This window comes from Bombina bombina, chromosome 1, assembly GCF_027579735.1.
Source record: "Bombina bombina isolate aBomBom1 chromosome 1, aBomBom1.pri, whole genome shotgun sequence".
NCBI lineage: Eukaryota > Metazoa > Chordata > Amphibia > Anura > Bombinatoridae > Bombina > Bombina bombina.
In genome coordinates, this window is record NC_069499.1 from 190,982,537 (window position 1) to 191,004,938 (window position 22,402).

Genomic DNA, 22,402 nt, shown 5'->3' on the forward strand with positions numbered 1-22,402 from the left:
TTAAGCAGAAAAGTCTGCTAACTGTTTCCCCCAACTGAAGTTACTTCATCTCAACAGTCAGATGTGGAAACAGCAAACGATTTTAGTTACTGCTGCTAAAATCATCTTCCTCTCACAAACAGAACTCTTCATCTTTTTCTGTTTCAGAGTAAATAGTACATACCAGCACTATTATAAAATAACAAACTCTTGATAGTAGAATAAAAAACTACAACTAAAACACCACATACTCTTAACCATCTCCGTGGAGATGTTGCCTGTGCAACGGCAAAGAGAATGACTGGGGTGGGCGGAGCCTAGGAGTGACTATATGGACAGCTTTTGCTGGGACTCTTTGCCATTTCCTGTTGGGGAAGAGATATTCCCACAAGTAATGATGACGCCGTGGACCGGACACACCAATGTTGGAGAAAACGGTACTGTGTCTTTAAGAGAAAAAAACTAGCACTTAAACTGCTAAACAGTGTTAAAATGTAGTAAAGACTTCAAAATTTTTACAGTGTGTGTAAGGGACTAAAGCAACATCACACCCACTTGCAAATGGATGATTAACCCCTTAGCCCCCCAACCGGATTTAAAAAACATCAACCACCGGTAAAAGACAGTTAAGCACCTTGCCACAGCTCTTCTGTGGCTCCTACCTGCACTCAAATACGATTAGGGAAGAAATAAGCTCTCTATAGTGGTCCTCAGATGCAAGAGGACTCCTCTAGGGAAGCTGGATGTCTCAGTCTGAAAGAAACTGCGCATCTAAAGCGTGAAAATAGGCCCCTCCCACCATGTACTCGATGTCATAGGGGCCTTAAGGAAATACTCCTAGGAGTATCAGACTAGCCATGTGGAAAAACTAGGCCCCAACAAAAGACTTATCACCCTCAGAAAAAAAAGTCTTACTTATGTAACATGTAAACATTTTGTCACCCATAAACACCACACTAAGTAATATGAGAATTAAAATGAGTATTACCCTGTTTAGTAAGCATGATCCCAGTCATTGCAAAATCACTGCATCTAGCTTACCTCAAATATAAAAGGCTCTGTCAGCATTTTCTAGAACTTATCATCTCTCTAGAAATAAATATACTGAACGTACCTCAAAGCAGGTAATCTGCAGACTGTTCCCCCAACTGAAGCTTTCCCATACTCTTCAGTTATGCGTGAGAACAGCAATGGACCTTAGTTACAAAACGCTAAGATCATCATCCTCCGGGCAGAATTCTTCTTCTAATTTCTGCCTGGGAGTAAACAGTACAACGCCGGTACCGTTTAAAAATAACAAACTCTTGATTGAAGGTAAAACTACACTAAGTCACCACATATCTCTTTATACTTCCTATCTTGTCGAGCGTTGCAAAGAGAATGACTGGAGGTGGGGGTTAGGGGAGGAGCTATATAGACAGCTCTGCTTTGGTTGTCCTCTTTGCAACTTCCTGTTGGGAAGGAGAATATCCCACAAGTAATGGATGAACCCGTGGACTGGATACACCTTACAAGAGAAAAATTGGCTAACTATTATCACACATATGTCCTCTTCGTCTTCGTCTGTGAGATTCAAGGAAACTAATATGAAAATACTTAGTAGATGGTACTACACACCTCACAGATAAGCACAAATATTTCCAAATTCAAAAGGAGATTGTTGGAGAGAATGTGGCTACAAAAGGTACAGCATATCATATTTGGTGGTTATGCCCCAAGATGAGTAATTACTGGAAACTTATCTTGGAAATTACTAAATTGCTCCAATTTGAAATTCTCAACGACCCATTAATATGTCTCTTTAATAAACCGACCAAATTAAAATGTAGACTTCAACCCACACTACTAAGTATCATGCTAAATTGTGCCAAACAATTAATACCCAAACTCTGGAAGAGTGTGGATACCCCCTCAATAGATGACTGGACTTCCTCAGTCACATTAACATACTCACTTGAAAAATACCACTACTTCATGATATGTAAGTTGGACGATTATCACTCTATAAGATTTCTTTGGGAAGAGTATATACTGTATATTCTAGAAAATATTTGAATAGACCTATTGTTACGTTTGTGTGTACTGCGATACCTCTGTAAAAGGTTTATTACTGATATGTAATCTCTGTGATATGACGATATTTCTGCAATTTTGTTATGTATTGTTTGAATTATTCAATATTTTTTTATATAAAAAAAATAAATAAAAAAGAACCTAATAAAGTATCATGCTATGCTCAACCACATGACACCACAATAAGGACCTAATAATGTATCACGCTATGCTCAACCACATAACACAACAATAAAGACCTAATAATGTATCACGCTATGGTCAACCACATAACACAACAATAAGGACTTAATAATTTATAATGCAGTGCTCAACCATATAACACAACAATAAAGACCTAATAATGTACCACGCTATGGTAAACCACTTAACACAACAATAAAGACCTAATAATGTATCACCCTATGCTCAAGATACCACAATAAGGACCAAATAATCTATCATGCTTTGCTCAACCACATGCAACAACAAGGACCAAATAATGTATCATGCTATGCTCAACCACATGACACAACAATAAGAACCTAATAATCTATCATGCTTTACTCAACCACATGCAACAACAAGGACCAAATAATGTATCATGCTATGCTCAACTAAATGCCACAACAATAAGAACCTAATAATGTATCATGCTATACTCAACCACATGACACAACAATAAGGACCTAATAATGTATCAGGCTATGCTCAACCAAATGACACTACAACAAGGACCTAAAAATGCATCGTGCTATGCTCAACTACATGCCACAAAAAGAACCTAATAATGTATCACGCTATGCTCAACCACATGCCACAACAATAAGGACGTATCACGCCATGCTCAACCACATGACACCACAATAAAGACCTAATAATGTATCACCCTATGCTCAACCACATAACACAACAATAAGGACCTAATAATGTATCATGCTATGCTCAACCAAATTACACCACAATAAGGACCTAATTAATGTATCATGCTATGTTCAACCACATGCCACAATAATAAGGACCTAATAATGTATCATGCTATGCTCAACCAAATGACACCACAATAAGGACCTAATAATGTGTCATGCTATGCTCAACCACATGCCACAACAATAAGGACCAAATAATGTATCATGCTATGCTCAACAAAATGACACCACAATAAGGACCTAATAATCTATCATGCTGTGCATAACCAAATTATATCACATTAGGGAACTAAGCATTTTTATTTATTTTTTTATTGAGGTTTGAAAAACATGACAATCAAGTGTTACAACCAGAGGTAGAATTATCAAATTGTTATAACAAAACATTATTAACATCATTACAGGCTTCACATAAAAAAGTCTATACTCCACAAACCTATTTCCTAATTTATCCCATTTATTTACAGTGGCCTCTCATGAACCAAGCACACCGTTATAATGAATATTAACTGGACAGAAGGTACACATTTTGACCTTGGGTATAGTACACCTATCCACAAAATATCAATTGGAAAAGTATTGGGGAGATATACCATGTTGTCATAAGGAGTAACATACAGGCCAGAAACAGGCCAGGCAGGAAATAAGTACTATCATTCAATAGAAAAATAAATTGGGTCACCCCTAAAAAGTAGCGCCCCTCTAATTACTATCAAATTAGAAAAATTAGAGAGTGAGTTATTGAGACACAATAGTAGTGACACTTCCAATAGACCAAAACATACAAGGACCTAAGCTTTTATGAACATGTAATCTACATGTAACAGCTGAAATACTCCCTCAGGGATAAGCTCCTATAATATGATCCACTACCCTTGCCTATTAAAAAAAGCATACCTATGCCCTAGAAATAGATGTGAAACGTACATTTTTTCTTGTGTAAGCAGAACAGAACAGTCTGATTATAACTTACATAATTAATTTTTGCTTTCATTCTTTTTTTATGACAAATATTTATGTAAGTCATTGATTTGTTTAGCAGACTGTGTTATTTATCTTAATTTATCAATCTACTACTCACTGGTTTGATGTCTCGGTGTAGGAATCCAACAGAATGGATGCTTTCAATAGATTCCAAGATTTGACGGCCCAAGCGCAGCATGGTACTCATGGAGAAAGTGCCCCGGGTTTGACTGCGTCGCAGATCTGCCAGATTCCGCCCCTGAGCAGATAAAACAGGAAATTTTAACAAAATGCACATATTGTGGTCTTGACCTAGCATACTACTGAAAACATCAAATTATACACATACCAGTGGATATAAAAAGTCTACACACCCCTTTTAAAATGTCAGGTTTCTGTGATGTAAAAAAATGAGACAAAGATAAATGATTTCAGAACTTTTTCCACCTTTAATGTGACCTATAAACTGTACAACTCAATTGAAAAACAAAATTAAATCTTTTAGGTAAAGGAAAATAAAAATAAAAAAATAAAATCAGATGGTTGCATAAGTGTGAACACCCTTAAACTAATACTTTATTGAAGCACCTTTTGAGTTTATTACAGCACTCAGTCTTTTTGGGTATGAGTTTTTCAGCATGGCACATCTTGACTTGGCAAGATTTGCCCACTCTTCTTTGCAAAAACTCTCTAAATCTGTCAGAATGTGAGGGCATCTCCTGTGCACAGCCCTCTTCAGATCACCCCACAGATTTTGAATTGGATTCAGGTCTGGGCTCTGGCTGGGCCATCCCAAATCTTTAATCTCCTTCTTGTTGATTTGGATGTATGCTTTGGGTCGTTGTCATGCTGAAAGATGAAGTTCCTCTTCATGTTCAGCTTTCTAGCAGAAGCCTAAAGGTTTTGTGCCAATATTGTCTGGTATTTGGAACTGTTCAGTATTCCCTCTACCTTGACTAAGGCCCCAGTTCCAGCTGAAGAAAAACAGCCCCAAAGCATGATGCTGACACCACCATGCTTCACTGTGGGTATGGTGTTCTTTTGGTGATATGCAGTGTTGTTTTTGCGCCAAACATATCTTTTGGAATTATGGCCAAAAAGTTCAACTTTGGTTTCATCAGACCAGAACACCTTTTGTAACATGCTTTTGGGAAACTTCAGATGTGTTTTTGCAAAATTTAGCCGGGCTTGTTTTTTTTTTTTTTGTAAGAAAAGGCTTCCGTCTTGCCACACTACCCCATAACCCAGACATATGAAGAATACGGGCGATTGTTGTCACATGTACCACACAGCCAGTACTTGCCAGATATTCCTGCAGCTCCTTTAATGTTGCTGTAGGCCTCTTGGCAGCCTCCCAGACCAGTTTTCTTCTCGTCTTTTCATCTATTTTGGAGGGACGTCCAATTCTTGGTAATGTCACTGTTGTGCCATATTTTCTCCACTTGATGATGACTGTCTTCACTGTGTTCCATGGTATATCTAATGCCTTGGAAATTCTTTTGTACCCTTCTTCTGACTGATACCTTTTAACAATGAGATCCCTCTGATGCTTTAGAAGCTCTCTGCGGACCATGGCTTTTGCTGTAGGATGCGACTAACAAAATGTCAGGAAAGACCTACTAGAGCAGCTGAACTTTATTTGGGGTTAATCAGAGGCACTTTAAATGATGACAGGTGTGTACTGACTCCTATTTAACATGATTTTGAATGTGATTGCTTAATTCTGAACACAACTACATCCCCAGTTATAAAAGGGTGTTCACACTTATGCAACCATATTATTTTAGTTTTTATTTTTATTTCCCTTTACCTAAAAGATTTCAGTTTGTTTTTCAATTGAGTTGTACAGTTTATAGGTCACATTAAAGGTGCAAAAAGTTCTGAAATGATTCATCTTTGTCTCATTTGTTTACATCACAGAAAGCTGACATTTTAACAGGGGTGTGTAGACTTTTTATATCCACTGTAGATATATATATATATATATATATATATATATATATATATATATATATATATATGTATGTATGTGTGTGTGTGTGTGTTTTTAATATTTTCTAATATTATATAATTTTCTGCTATCCAAAACACAAATTAATTGTATAATTTAACATAAATCTATTTGAACATCAGCTTGGTGGCTCACCTGCTAAAAAGATCCAGGGGAGAACACTGCTATGTAGATAGTGTAAAATGTCTGTGTATAGTCAATTTAGGAGTTTTATGTAAACTTTTAGGTCACTTTAATTACAATTATGAATTGGCTAAATATTTAAAGTGATCAAACTTTTTTATCTGTAGTAAATACTGTGGAAAAAAGCATAATGCATAAGTTAAAATATTAAACAAAATTACAAATCTGTTAAGGCTTTTTTTAAAAAAATTTTTTTGTATATTTTCACTTGAATTAAAATCAAGTTTTTGTTCTTACATAATCCTTGATGCGTATTACATGCAATGGGGATGTTAGATGAGTGTGACAATGCGCCAAGCATAATGTTTGACAATCAATATGATCCCTTAAGACCGATACATGCAGCTGAAAACACATAAATATAGCCATTACAATTATTTACCTGCAATTGCATGACCACATAGTTAAAGCGATCATTCCTCCCGCATCCTATAAAACGACAAACATGGTCTTTCCCTGCAAATAAAAAAAATTAAATAAAATATTTAAAAAATATAAATCAATTAGATCTGCTATATGTCTGTATATCGATAATGTTAATAAATAATTACTTGGTGGTCCTAGCAAATTTATTTAAATCAAAGTACATAAATTTGCAGTAAATAAATCATAATTCTATTTAAAGGGATATGAAACCCAAAATTTTTCTTTAATGATTTACATATAGCATGCCATTTTAAGCAAATTTCTAATTTTCTTCTATTATAGTTTCCCCCCATTCTCTTGGTATCTTTTGTTGAAAAGCACAGATGTATGCTTAGGAGCTGGCCCATTTCAGGAGCACAAAATGTCAGCAGTTTTGTAAGAATGTTATCAATTTGCCAGAGCACTAGATGGCAGCACTATTTCCTGCCACGTAATGTAGGTATTTACATTGATAATAGAAGTAAATTGGAAACTTTTTTATTTAAATGGTATGCTCTGTCTGAATCGCAAAAGAAAATGTTTGGGTTTCATATCCCATTAAAGGGACAGTCAACACTTACTTTAACATGTTTTGATTTTCCCACCAGTCTTGTGCAATTTCTGTCCGAGGACTGGATTCTGATTTGCTTATCAGTTGAAGAAGAAGGCAGCTACGTAATGGTGGGGGGAGTTCGGCATCCATATTTACTGGGTATTAGAGTAGTTAGCGACGCTGATTAGGACAGAAGCAAGGCGGCAAGGCAGGAGGGGTATAGTGTAGGCGGACCTCCATTTTTTTTATTTTCAATATCAAAACATGTTAAAGTAAGTGTTGACTGTCCCTTTAATGGAACATAATAGTGCAATAATAAAATGCTCTCATGTGACCATTTTATAAATTGCACAAATGCATAGAGCAAAAGGTTTAATTAAACACACAGCTAAAATCTGGACAAGACTGGTGGGAAAATCAAGAACCTATGCATATAGCCAACAATACACACAAGCAAGATACAAGAGTGTATTAAAATAAGTTAAAGGGACATTAAACCCCAAAATTTTCTTTCATAATTCAGGCAGAGAATACAATTTTAAACATTCCAATTTACTTCTATTATTTAATTTGCTTCATTATTTAGATAGCCTTAGTTAAAGAAATAACAATGCACACGGGTGAGCCTATCACATGAGGCATCTAAGTACAGCCACCAATCAGAAGCTACTGAGCCTATCTAGATATGCTTTTCAGGAAATAATATCAAGAGAATGAAGCAAATTAGATAATAGAAGTAAATTAGAACGTTGTTTAAAATAGTATTCTCTATCTGAATCATGAAAGAAATAATTGGGGTTTAATGTTCCTTTAAGTAGTTCCTCTACTGAAATAAGAGAGTTCCCTTTTTCAAATGATCAGTCAAATGCACATTTTACTATTAGACATTATATTAACATCAAATAGAAGCACAGGGAATAAACCATATAGGGTAGGGACAGCCCCTCTCTTTCCTTCCACAATACATCGTCTTATAGCAAAAGTCATCATTTGAAAGAGGAAGCCCACCTCTTTTCAGTGTTTGGCCTTGTGTCTTTACAGATGCCAGATGACTTAAAATAATGGCAAAAGCCACACAGATTTTGGGCCTATTTTGTGTCTGACAAATACAAACAAATACCCATAATTGACAATTGATACAAATATGTCAGAAGACCCCACATCTGAAAGAAGGGAGTTTAGTAATAAAAATAAGTAACCAGAGTGTAAAAATAAGTGAATTATAGAAAAATTAACCAGAGCAGTTTTGTATTCATTTCTTGGTATGCTAAGCGAGTTTGGATGTAGTAAAAACATGCATAAATCAGATTTAAATTTTTTTTTCTAATACTGTATTCCTACAAATATGACAAACAATTTGATTTTATCTTCTAATGTTAGGAAGGTTAATTGATGCAAATACACAAACACATAAAGGGGTAACTTGCTTGAAATTGAGAAACACTAAGAAGCAAAAAACCATGGTATACAAACAAAAGTCACACAAAATATCAGTATCATAATTTCAGTTACCTTTAAGAGAAAAAAAAAACATATCAAAACACAACCACAGCAAAAGAAATAAAAAATAAACTGCTTTTTGCTAACAGTGTGTAATTTGCATCCACCTCCTGCTATGATAAAATGTATTTTCATATTGGTCCAACAGAGATTTACATAGTTTTGTTTCTTGCCAGACACAAAATAGCAGTCATACCTTAAAAACAAAGAAGCAAAATAAAACTCAACTACAAAGTGGTATTAACTAAAGTATCAGTGAGTCATACCATGGATCTTTAGCTAAGTGTCAGTGTCATAACTTAAACTAAGGCTAACTATCAAACTACTAAGACATGATGTTTTGTGGCTGCTTTGTCGCAGTTTGCTATTATATTATTATTTTTGAGACTATCTGGTTTTCGTTAGTGTTAGTGAGACTCAGACATTGAGCTAGCAGAGGCTTAGAGATAGGAAGACCCTGCAAAAAAAATCCGAAAAATTTTTGTGGAAAAAATTATTTATTTTTATTTCAGTTTTTTCCAAAGCTGTTTTTTCCAGGAAAAAAGTGAAAATATGAAGTATGGAATATGTTCTTTTACCATTATAAATAATATGTTTATGACGTGGTGCTCATATACTTAAACCTTCAATATTTCTAAAAACTATAGAACATGAAGACTTTTATGAAACACTTATGAAACTTTATCTTAAGTCTCAAATCATTGCAATTCCTGTACTGTGAAGACAAGCAAATCAATTTATATAATTCAAATACTAATAAAAGTATTGAGACTGCAATTCTCAAATAAAAGAGAAATATGCATTTCTGTCTCTAGGGGCACTGCAGGGAAAAAGGCTTCAGTTTATTTGCGTGTACAGTAGTTTGTATCTTGTTGGTATAGTTGATTAAGTTGTTTCTGTCCTTAGTTAGGCCTTAATTTAAAAGGTAAACGTTTAAATTCCTCCCTCAGAATTCTGAATATTGAAACAAATTTTAACTGCCTTAGTTTATCTTCAAAAGCTTTATCTACCTGATGATATGATTTCTTTTAATATTCTGCTTTGATGCACCGCATCACAGTATAGCGGTTATCTGTAATCTGGCCACTAAATTGTTTTGGGTTTTTTTCCTCAGTAAAATTGTGATACCAGCATCCAGCATTTGAAAACATTTCCACAGTGCAATTTCTTCTGAGAAAAAAAAGCAACTTGCAAATGCTGTCAAAAGAAATATACTTTTCCATATGCTACTAGGATGACAAAACACATCCTTGCATGCCAGGGGTATCCTAAAGACATTAAAAATACTTAATAAAATTAAATTAAGAAGGAGGACCATAGCAATAAAAGTGCAAAACTTTTTCCTACAATGTTACCATTCAAGAAATACTACTTATCCACCAGTAAGCAAGTGTTGCAAACAACTGCCCCCAAAAATACATAGTACCTTAATTTATAGATAGGATGACACCTGAAAATCAGGAAAAAGTTGATCAAGCTCTTGCAAGAGCAATTCTGTATATTCTTCTGTGATCGGCCAATCAGATTCTTCTCTTAGGGATGCATTGACCATCAGATTGATAGCCAGGGGGTGTTCCCAATCCCATCCTGTTTTATTAAAGTGCCTTCTCATGAAATAAGCACTTTAATAAAAACAGGACTTAGGGGGACTTCCTAAACATTGTACTTCACTTTAGCAAGCAGAGGTGCTTTAGGAGTCTGGACTGTCTCTTTAATGGAAATGAGTGCTTTCTCTCGATTTGGTACTATGAATCAGAAGGAGGATTAGAGGAGACAAAAACAGAATTTATGTTTACCTGATAAATTACTTTCTCCAACGGTGTGTCCGGTCCACGGCGTCATCCTTACTTGTGGGATATTCTCTTCCCCAACAGGAAATGGCAAAGAGCCCAGCAAAGCTGGTCACATGATCCCTCCTAGGCTCCGCCTACCCCAGTCATTCGACCGACGTTAAGGAGGAATATTTGCATAGGAGAAACCATATGTTACCGTGGTGACTGTAGTTAAAGAAAATAAATTATCAGACCTGATTAAAAAAACCAGGGCGGGCCGTGGACCGGACACACCGTTGGAGAAAGTAATTTATCAGGTAAACATAAATTCTGTTTTCTCCAACATAGGTGTGTCCGGTCCACGGCGTCATCCTTACTTGTGGGAACCAATACCAAAGCTTTAGGACACGGATGAAGGGAGGGAGCAAATCAGGTCACCTAAATGGAAGGCACCACGGCTTGCAAAACCTTTCTCCCAAAAATAGCCTCAGAAGAAGCAAAAGTATCAAATTTGTAAAATTTAGAAAAAGTGTGCAGTGAAGACCAAGTCGCTGCCTTACATATCTGATCAACAGAAGCCTCGTTCTTGAAGGCCCATGTGGAAGCCACAGCCCTAGTGGAGTGAGCTGTGATTCTTTCAGGAGGCTGCCGTCCGGCAGTCTCATAAGCCAATCGGATAATGCTTTTAATCCAGAAGGAGAGAGAGGTAGAAGTTGCTTTTTGACCTCTCCGTTTACCAGAATAAACAACAAACAAAGACAAGTTTGTCTGAAATCCTTAGTAGCTGCTAAGGAAAATTTGAGAGCACGAACTACATCCAAGTTGTGCAACAAACGTTCCTTCTTTGAAACTGGATTAGGACACAAAGAAGGCACAACTATCTCCTGGTTAATGTTTTTGTTAGAAACAACTTTTGGAAGAAAACCAGGTTTAGTACGCAAAACCACCTTATCTGCATGGAACACCAGATAAGGAGAAGAACATTGCAGAGCAGATAATTCTGAAACTCTTCTAGCAGAAGAAATTGCAACCAAAAACAAAACTTTCCAAGATAATAACTTAATATCAACGGAATGTAAGGGTTCAAACGGAACCCCCTGAAGAACTGAAAGAACTAGGTTGAGACTCCAAGGAGGAGTCAAAATTTTGTAAACAGGCTTGATTCTAACCAGAGCCTGAACAAAGGCTAGAACATCTGGCACAGCTGCCAGCTTTTTGTGAAGTAACACAGACAAGGCAGAAATCTGTCCCATCAAGGAACTTGCAGATAATCCTTTTTCCAATCCTTCTCGAAGGAAGGATAGACTCTTAGGAATCTTAACCTTGTCCCAAGGGAATCCTGCAGATTCACACCAACAGATATACCAAATTATGTGGTAATTTTTCTGGTTACAGGCTTTCAGGCCTGAACAAGAGTATTAATAACAGAATCTGAGAACCCTCGCTTTGATAAGATCAAGCGTTCAATCTCCAAGCAGTCAGCTGGAGTGGGTCGAACGGACCTAGAACAAGAAGGTCTCTCAAAGGTAGCTTCCATGGTGGAGCCGATGACATATTCACCAGATCTGCATACCAAGTCCTGCGTGGCCACGCAGGAGCTATCAAAATCACCGACGCCCTCTCCTGATTGATCCTGGCTACCAGCCTGGGGATGAGAGGAAACGGCGGGAACACATAAGCTAGTTTGAAGGTCCAAGGTGCTACTAGTGCATCCACTAGAGCCGCCTTGGGATCCCTGGATCTGTACCCGTAGTGAGGAACTCTGAAGTTCTGACGAGAGGCCATCAGATCCATGTCTGGAATGCCCCACGGTTGAGTGACTTGGGCAAAGATTTCCGGATGGAGTTCCCACTCCCCCGGATGCAATGTCTGACGACTCAGAAAATCCGCTTCCCAATTTTCCACTCCTGGGATGTGGATAGCAGACAGGTGGCAGGAGTGAGACTCCGCCCATAGAATGATTTTGGTCACTTCTTCCATCGCTAGGGAACTCCTTGTTCCCCCCTGATGGTTGATGTATGAACTTGGCCCTCGCTAGCTGAGGCCAAGCTTTGAGAGCATTGAATATCGCTCTCAGTTCCAGAATATTTATCGGTAGAAGAGATTCTACCCGAGACCAAAGACCCTGAGCTTTCAGGGATCCCCAGACCGCGCCCCAGCCCATCAGACTGGCGTCGGTCGTGACAATGACCCACTCTGGTCTGCGGAAGGTCATCCCTTGTGACAGGTTGTCCAGGGACAGCCACCAACGGGGTCCTCTGATTTCCTTGTATCTTCGGAGACAAGTCTGAATAGTCCCCATACCACTGACTGAGCATGAACAGTTGTAATGGTCTTAGATGAATGCGCACAAAAGGAACTATGTCCATTGCCGCTACCATCAAACCTATCACTTCCATGCACTGCGCTATGGAAGGAAGAGGAACGGAATGAAGTATCCGACAAGAGTCTAGAAGTTTTGTTTTTCTGGCTTCTGTCAGAAAAATCCCCATTTCAAAGGAGTCTATTATAGTTCCCAAGAAGGGAACCCTCGTTGACGGAGATAGAGAACTCTTTTCCACGTTCACTTTCCATCCGTGAGATCTGAGAAAGGCCAGGACAATGTCCGTGTGAGCCTTTACTTGAGGAAGGGACGACGCTCGAATCAGAATGTCGTCCAAGTAAGGTACTACAGCAATGCCCCTTGGTCTTAGCACCGCCAGAAGGGACCCTAGTACCTATGAGAAAATCCTAGGAGCAGTGGCTAATCCGAAAGAAAACGCCACGAACTGGAAATGCTTGTCCAGGAATGCAAACCTTAGGAACCGATGATGTTCCTTGTGGAAAGGAATATGTAGATACGCATCCTTGAAATCCACCTTGGTCATGAATTGACCTTCCTGGATGGAAGGAAGAAGTGTTCGAATGGTTTCCATCTTGAACGATGGAACCTTGAGAACTTGTTCAAGATCTAGAGATCTAAGATTGGTCTGAACGTTCCCTCTTTTTTGGGAACTATGAACAGATTGGAGTAGAACCCCATCCCTTGTTCTCCTAATGGAACAGGATGAATCACTCCCATTTTTAGCAGGTCTTCTACCCAATGTAAGAATGCCTGTCTTCTTATGTGGTCTGAAGACAACTGAGACCTGTGGAACCTCCCCCTTGGAGGAAGCCCCTTGAACTCCAGAGAATAACCTTGGGAGACTATTTTTAGCGCCCAAGGATCCAGAACATCTCTTGCCCAAGCCTGAGCGAAGAGAGAGAGTCTGCCCCCCACCAGATCCGGTCCCGGATCGGGGGCCCGCATTTCATGCTGTCTTGGTAGCAGTGGCAGGTTTCCTGGCCTGCTTTCCTTTGTTCCAGCCTTGCATAGGTCTCCAGGCTGGATTGGCTTGAGAAGTATTACCTTCCTGCTTAGAGGACGTAGCCCTTGGGGCTGATCCGTTTCTGCGAAAGGGACGAAACGTAGGTTTATTTTTGGTCTTGAAAAGACCTATCCTGAGGAAGGGCGTGGCCCTTGCCCCCAGTGATATCAGAGATAATCTCTTTCAAGTCAGGGCCAAAGAGTGTTTTCCCCTTGAAAGGAATGTCAAGCAATTTGTTCTTGGAAGACGCATCCGCTGCCCAAGATTTTAACCAAAGCGCTCTGCGCCACAATAGCAAACCCAGAATTTTTTCGCCGCTAACCTAGCCAATTGCAAGGTGGCGTCTAGGGTGAAAGAATTAGCCAATTTAAGAGCACGAATTCTGTCCATAATCTCCTCATAAGAAGAAGAATTACTAATAATCGCCTTTCCTAGCTCATCAAACTAGAAACACGCGGCTGCAGTGACAGGGACAATGCATGCAATTGGTTGTAGAAGGGAACCTTGCTGAACAAACATCTTTAGCAGACCTTCTAATTTTTTATCCATAGGATCTTGGAAAGCACAACTATCTTCTATGGGTATAGTGGCGCGCTTGAGTAGAGTAGAAACCGCCCCCTCGACCTTGGGGACTGTCTGCCATCAGTCCTTTCTGGGGTCGACTATAGGAAAACAATTTTATAAATATGGGGGGAGGTACTAAAGGTATACCGGGCCTGTCCCATTCTTTACTAACAATGTACGCCACCCGCTTGGATATAGGAAAAGCTTCGGGGGGCCCCGGGGCCTCTAAGAACTTTTCCATTTTACATAGTGGTTCTGGAATGACCAGATAATCACAATCATCCAAATTGGATAACACCTCCTTAAGCAGAGCGCGGAGATGTTCCAACTTAAATTTAAAAGTAATCACATCAGGTTCAGCTTGTTGAGAAATGTTTCCTGAATCTGAAATTTCTCCCTCAGACAAAACCTCCCTGGCCCCCTCAGACTGGTGTAGGGGCCCTTCAGAAACCATATCATCAGCGTTCTCATGCTCTACAGAATTTTCTAAAACAGAGCAGTCGCGCTTTCGCTGATAAGTGGGCATATTGGCTAAAATGTTTTTGATAGAATTATCCATTACAGCCGTTAAATGTTGCATAGTAAGGAGTATTGGCGCACTAGATGTACTAGGGGCCTCCTGTATGGGCAAGACTGGTGTAGACGAAGGAGGGGATGATGCAGTACCATGCTTACTCCCCTCACTTGAGGAATCATCTTGGGCATCATTTTTACTAAATTTTTTTATGACATAAAATACATATAGTTAAATGAGAAGGAACCTTGGTTTCCCCACAGTCAGAACACAATCTATCTGGTAGTTCAGACATGTTAAACAGGCATAAACTTGATAACAAAGCACAAAAAACGCTTTAAAATAAAACCGTTACTGTCACTTTAAATTTTAAACTAAACACACTTTATTACTGCAATTGCGAAAAAGTATGAAGGAATTGTTCAAAATTCACCAAAATTTCACCACAGTGTCTTAAAGCCTTAAAAGTATTGCACACCAAATTTGGAAGCTTTAACCCTTAAAATAACGGAACCGGAGCCGTTTTTATATTTAACCCCTTTACAGTCCCTGGAATCTGCTTTGTTGAGACCCAACCAAGCCCAAAGGGGAATACGATACCAAATGATGCCTTCAGAAAGACTTTTCTATGTATCAGAGCTCCACACACATGCAGCTGCATGCCATGCTGTCCTCAAAAACAAGTGCGCCATACCGGCGCGAAAATGAGGCTCTGACTATGATTAGGGAAAGCCCCTAAAGAATAAGGTGTCTAAAACAGTGCCTGCCGATATAATCATATCAAAATACCCAGAATAAATGATTCCTCAAGGCTAAATATGTGTTAATAATGAATCGATTTAGCCCAGAAAAAGTCTACAGTCTTAATAAGCCCTTGTGAAGCCCTTATTTACTATCTTAATAAACATGGCTTACCGGATCCCATAGGGAAAATGACAGCTTCCAGCATTACATCGTCTTGTTAGAATGTGTCATACCTCAAGCAGTAAGAGACTGCACACTGTTCCCCCAACTGAAGTTAATTGCTCTCAACAGTCCTGTGTGGAACAGCCATGGATTTTAGTTACGGTGCTAAAATCATTTTCCTCATACAAACAGAAATCTTCATCTCTTTTCTGTTTCTGAGTAAATAGTACATACCAGCACTATTTTAAAATAACAAACTCTTGATTGAATAATAAAAACTACAGTTAAACACTAAAAAACTCTAAGCCATCTCCGTGGAGATGTTGCCTGTACAACGGCAAAGAGAATGACTGGGGTAGGCGGAGCCTAGGAGGGATCATGTGACCAGCTTTGCTGGGCTCTTTGCCATTTCCTGTTGGGGAAGAGAATATCCCACAAGTAAGGATGACGCCGTGGACCGGACACACCTATGTTGGAGAAATAATGCTCTTAGTTTTGTTATGTTATTTTGATGGTTTCTTTGGTTTTTCATTGTCTGTGTGTGTGTGTGTGGGGGGGGTGTTGCTTGTTATCATGTACTGACAAAAGAGGTTCCTTATAATTTATGTGTTCCATTTGTAACAAAAAGTTTAGATGATAGATGAAACAAAACAGTTTGCGGCTTCGTCCACAAAGTAGGGTCTAGTGCAAAGCATCTATGAGATGGCATAGTCCAGAGGGGAGTCAAAGAGGGGCATTCTGTAATTCCTTTTTTAGGTTTCTTAAATTAGGGTACGCAGAGATACCATTAGCAACCTGCACACTGTGAAATTATTGTTGTGCTGTGCTGTATTGTTTGCTGTTTTAATATACTTTGTAGGCCCTACACCCTTGCTCGTTTCTGCCCAGTGTGTTCTGCCTATATACTATACATAAATTCTCTGACCCTAAATCTCAGAACACTAAGTTCTTATAGTTCCTATGTCATAGCAGTAAAGAAACAAAAGGCAGTGGTAACACCCAATTGGTCATTTCAACTCCTAACCGCTAGTAGTTAAAGAGCTCTGACGACAAGCTCTCTTGATTCTTTGAGATCCGCTGATAATGAGTTTGATCTCTATTGAAACTCAATACTGTTCAGTAGGCTATGCTTGTAGACTTCTCTACCAATATAATTTATAACATCAGAGATATGTTAGATAACCATCATGAGTCTCTCACCAAGACGTTTGATAGATTGTGCTAAGCAGAAAAGAGATTTCATCTATTGGTGAGATAATAGATGTACTTGAAAGGAAACAGGAAGACCTTACTGTGACCATGCTTTCTTATTATTGTATACCCAGAATCTAACCTAACATATCTGTGTTATCTTAAAGAGACATTCCAGATCTCTATAGAGATTCTTACAGCGGGAGGTGCGTAGGATTAAGCACGCAAAGGAAAATGTGGTGAGCCTGGATAGAGCTCCGATGAAAACTAGGTGAGGAGTTTCGTCCCCGGGAATACCCACTAGTCAGCGGAAGGCACTACAAGGGAGGTTGAGTGGGAACACATTCGGGCTGTACAAGCATTTTATCTGGGGCATGATAAGGTGGAGATGCCCATGCAGACTGACTTAATCTGTGAGGACACTGCATCACCTCCATGAGCTGAAGTCTCCTACTTGCTGTAAGAGTTGCCCACAAGCTGGGGCGCAGCCGGATCCATTTAAGCGAAGTACACCCTAATATAAAATACATTATTCTGGTTTCTATATGCATAATGATAAAAACTGCATTGGCTGAAGACTAGTGGTAGTTGACTGCTGAACTTTGATAACTCCTAAATACAGCTTACTACCATCTATTAAGTGCCACTTTCTATCTTTATATGTCTGGGATGAATATAGGGGAAAAGTCAAGCTCATTACTATATAGTCAATTTACTAAATATACCAAAAGGAATGAGACAGACATGTGGCATGTTTGAATTAATTACATTGGATTTCTGTTATTGAATTTATACCATTCTGCTTTCTATAAGTCTGCTGATAAAGGGACATTCCAAAATTTAAATGTACATAGATGACTTATGTCTTTGAATAGAAACATATTTACAATATACATGTATTGGCCAAAATGCTTTTAGTAAATGTTATCACTGTTTTAGTGTTAGCATTTTTCTCTGCACGTGCATGTGAAGCATAGCTAGATATTCTCAGTGCACCAATGTTTTAAATACTGCAGCTGCTCAGAGCACCAGTAGGGCTTTTATCATGTCAGCAATTAACAAATTGAGTCATTACCATATGGTACAAGCACCTTCGGCTCTCTGAGTAAGTGCTGTGTTTAAAATGCTGCTGCACTAGGCATACTTAAATACACTTGAAAAAGCCATGGCTTTTATTAGAAGTATCTTTGCTAATACATGTTTATTACAAAAATGCTTCTACTCAAAACTACTGAAATGCATCCATACACACTGCTCTGGGCTCTGAAATATATTTATGGAAAATCAGAATCTCCCCACCTCCCCAACCATGAGCTGATCCCAAATCACATCATAAAAAAACTTGCATTTAAGTAGATGACAATACAGTTTCACTGCAGAAGTCTGAAATCTATCTCTCTTGAAGCACCTGTGCCTTTTCAATCACGAAAAAAACTCTCACTTGAAGAGGGTGATGAAATCTGTTACTACCTTAGGGTATCATGGGTCCCTGGAACAAAAGGCTCAACTGCAATATTCTCATGTGAAACCATGAAAATATAAAATACATCCAAAGTGTCTGCCATCAAGTCCAGCACCACCACACAACACTTTGCACCAGCAATCTGCATCAGCAAGAGATGCCACACTACATTTAGTGACTTACGATTAAATGACTCTGCCACAAATATTCCTTGTCACACCCATGTTCAAAATAAATGTTTAGACTTTAAGCTACACTATGTGTAAAACCATGGACATTAATATAGGAGTTTCCTCCATTGTAGCTATAACAGCCACAACTCTTCTAGCAATGCTTTCCACAAGATTTTGGAGTGTTTCTGTGGGAATATATGTATCCATTCAACCTTAAAATAATTTATGAGGTCAGGCACTAACATGGACAAGGTGGTCTGGCTTGCTATCAATATTCCAATTCATCCCAAAGGTGTTCAATAGGGTTGAGGTCAAGACTCTCGTCAAACCATGGCTTCATGGACCTTAGTTTGTGCACATTAGCACAGTAATGCTGGAACAGGAAAGGTCCTTCCCCAAACTGTTGCCACAAAGTTGGAAACACTCAATTGTCTAAGATGTCTTTGTATCCTGTAGCCATAAGATGCCCCTTTACTGAAACTAATAAATATAGTACAAACTCTGAAAAAGAGACCCATATCATTATCCCTCCTCCCTCAAACTTTATATTCGGCACTATGCATTGTCAGGTAGCGTTTTCCTGGCAACTGCCACACCCAGATTCTTCCATCGGACAGCCAGATAGTGAAGTGTAATTCATTACTCCATAGAACGTATTTCCACTGCTCTGAAGTCTAGTGGTGGTGTGCTTTAAATCCTTACAAATGACACTTGGCTTTGAGCATGTTAATGTGAGGCTTGTGTACAGCTGCTCGGCCATGGAAACCCATTTCATGAAGCTTTGATGCACAGTTCTTGTACTAATGTTGCATCCAGAGGCAGTTTGGAACTCTGTAGAGAGAGTGATGCGACAGGTCTGTGGAGATGTTATTGTTATGTGTTGGATTATATGCACCTGTTAGCAATAGGTGTGGCTGAAACACTTGAACTCAGTAATTAGTAAGGATGTCCACATACTTTTGGCCATATAATGTATTAATACCGACAAAAACATAACTTTAATTAACAACATGCTTACCTTTACAGGCTGCAAAACAACTCACCCTACTAAAGGACTAAAATACATATTACTAAAGTGAGGACAGAATACAGGAAAAGCTATAGTATGGTTAAGCTTATGCAAGGAAAATAAAGCGGTCAAAAGAAATGACACCTAATCATGAATTTGGCTATATCATGTATGCAAACACAATATATATATGTGGAGGTTTCCAGTGTTTCTCTCTGGAATGTGCCAAAAATCTGTGCTCAATAAACTATAAAAGACAAAAAAATAAAGAATCTGTATAAAAAAATTAAATCTTTCAGCTACTGATATTTCAATGTACCCAATTCTGAAAAAGAATATAATCCATTTACAAAATGCCACTTAAAGGCAAGGTAAACTTGCTTGCACTCGTTATCACATTTATCATTAACATCAAAATTTAGCATAAGTTTAATTCATCATTATTATTTATTTTATTTTTTTAACCCTCAAATCTTATTATTTACCTGCTGTCCTGCAACGATTCCTCGTCCGCCCGACTTTGCTATTAAATTGATTGACACTTGTTTCACCTTGTGGCATCCAATCACCGCTTTCTACAGGTGGTGGTGAACACAGCTTATCCGACGTCATCGGACCGCACTGCGCATGCGCCTAACAAGTAACGTCTCGGTATTACACTTGGTAATCGCGGGGAGCAATGCAGACGAGTCTGTCTATAGAAAGTATCGTAAGTTGCGCATGCGCATATAATTTTAGGTCCGTGAAAATTCTGACGTAGAGTGCGGGTGGGTTGGGTCTCTAAGATGAGAGCAGAAATATAGGAAGTAGCAGCGGGGAGGAGTAAAACAATAAACGGTACTTATATATTTTAATGATTATCAGGAAAATAAAACCGCAAATATGTAAAAGGACTTAGCGACTGCATTGCAAGGCTAAATAGAAAAGTAAACAACTTTTCAAACGTTGCAAACTTTACCTTGCCTTTAAACTGTACAAACACTAGCCAGTGTCACCTTTCTTATTGCTGAACTTATTTTTTGATTTGGAATAAAAAAAAAAAATATTATCAATTATTCACATTCTCCCAGCTCCTGAAAACAATCTCTGAAACCCGATCAACACTGCTGAGAACATTATTATTCTGATGCTGTGTTTGGGCTGAAATGACGCGGGTTGCATGTCCCAACTCCCAGTTCTGCAAAGGTAAATAGTAAGAAGACGCTATTAAACTAATGCAATAGGGAATGGTGGCACAAAAGAAAGCTACGGTCTAATAAGATCTTGCACGTAGACACATACACTTTATACAACCATCCGAAGTAAATGGGTAAATCCCAAAATTCTAACATCAATAATAATCCTAATCTGTTGAAGGGGCTTTAAACAACTTTAGTTTTTAATAAAAACTGTGCTTTGCTCCACACTCCATGAAAAGGCCAAAAAGAAAAATTTGTAACCTAAGTTTTCAAAACGCCGCAAATTGTCTAAACCAGCTATTTGATTTGCAGCATTTGCAGGTTTTCTTTTTTGGTCTCTCTAGGGAGTGTGGGACAAACACAATTTTACAAAAAAAACAAGAGACACATATAGTGGGTAAGGAGAAATAGATACAAAGTGGAAAGGCCTGCCAGTCAGGGTGTGTTGCTCTACTGCACATGCAGCCTGGGTCCCATGAATGGCCACACATAAAACACACTCCCTTAGAAAGTGTCCTGGAAATGAAGGAGAAAAAAAAAAGTTGGCCTCCCTAATTTATTTTCTCTCCTCATGGAGACAGATGAGCAGTGAGGAGAAGCGCCTACCTCTTTGTGGCCAGGATTTTTAAAAATGCTCTTATCTGATATAAATTCATGAGTAGTTTTCTGCATACCAGCAATTAGTGTACAGCAACTGGTCAGTTTGTATACAAATCGGTTTTAATCACATAGAATCCAAAAAATACCAAGCTTCCATGTTTACTTCAGGTTGCAAACACGTTTTAAGCAAAGAATATATATTAAGTTAGAATAGCAAAGTACATATAATAAAAGACTCCCACTTTAAACCGTCTGAAAACTTAAATTATGCTTACCTGATAATTTTCTTGTCTTCAAATGGAAAGAGTCCACAGCTGCATTCATTACTTTTGGGAATTCAGAATCTGGCCCCCAGGAGGAGGCAAAGACACCCCAGCCAAAGGCTTAAATACTCCTCCCACTTCCCTCATCCCCCAGTCATTCTGCCGAGGAACAAGGAACAGTAAAAGAAATATCAGGGTGAAAAAGTGCCAGAAGAACAAAAATAACAGATGCCCCACAAAAAAAATACAGGCGGGGAGCTATGGACTCTTTCCATCCGAAGAAAAGAAAATTATCAGGTAAGCATAATTTAAGTTTTATTCATAAATGGAAAAAAGACAAGAGCTGCATTCATTACTTTTGGGAAAACAATACCCAGGCTATAGAGGGCACTGAATGAAAAAACGGGAGGGTACAAGAGGCGCCCCATTCTGAGGGCACCAGGCCTGAAAACCACTAAAAAAACAAAATCCTGCTTTGTCCAAAGCCGAGAACAACTTTGAAAAAAAGGAAAAGGCCCAAGGACACTGACCCGCAGATAGTCCACAGCCTTGCTAGAGACCGCAGGAACTAGAATCGACTGAGTCAACAGCCTCCAAGAGACACCGTCGCCCAGCACTCGGTCTCCAAACAACATAGCCCTTACTAAAGAAAGGGAACCAACTACCGTATTCTTCCACAAAGAAGAAAAGGCACAGAGAAAACATGATTGTACTTGTAAAGCGCGGCTTATCCCCCTTAAGGGAATCAAGGCGCTGCTCATTTTATCAACCTCGAAAGGAAGAAAGGCTGAGTAGACCTCGCCGGGGATCGAACTTGCAACCCTCGGTTTGCTACAGTGCAGAGTAGC

At 38.8% G+C, this 22,402-nt stretch overlaps 1 protein-coding gene across 1 annotated transcript in view; it reads right to left on the bottom strand.

The window, feature by feature from the left end:
* The window catches only part of TTBK2 (tau tubulin kinase 2), a 384,453-nt gene that overhangs the window by 188,336 nt on the left and 173,715 nt on the right, over positions 1 to 22,402 (bottom strand). Inside the window, exons 4-5 of the mRNA XM_053697795.1 lie at positions 6,500 to 6,573; positions 4,042 to 4,182 (exon numbers count right to left, since the gene is read on the bottom strand). Of these exons, the coding sequence (XP_053553770.1) occupies positions 4,042 to 4,182; positions 6,500 to 6,573 (215 nt within the window). The remainder of the gene's footprint in view (positions 1 to 4,041; positions 4,183 to 6,499; positions 6,574 to 22,402) is intronic.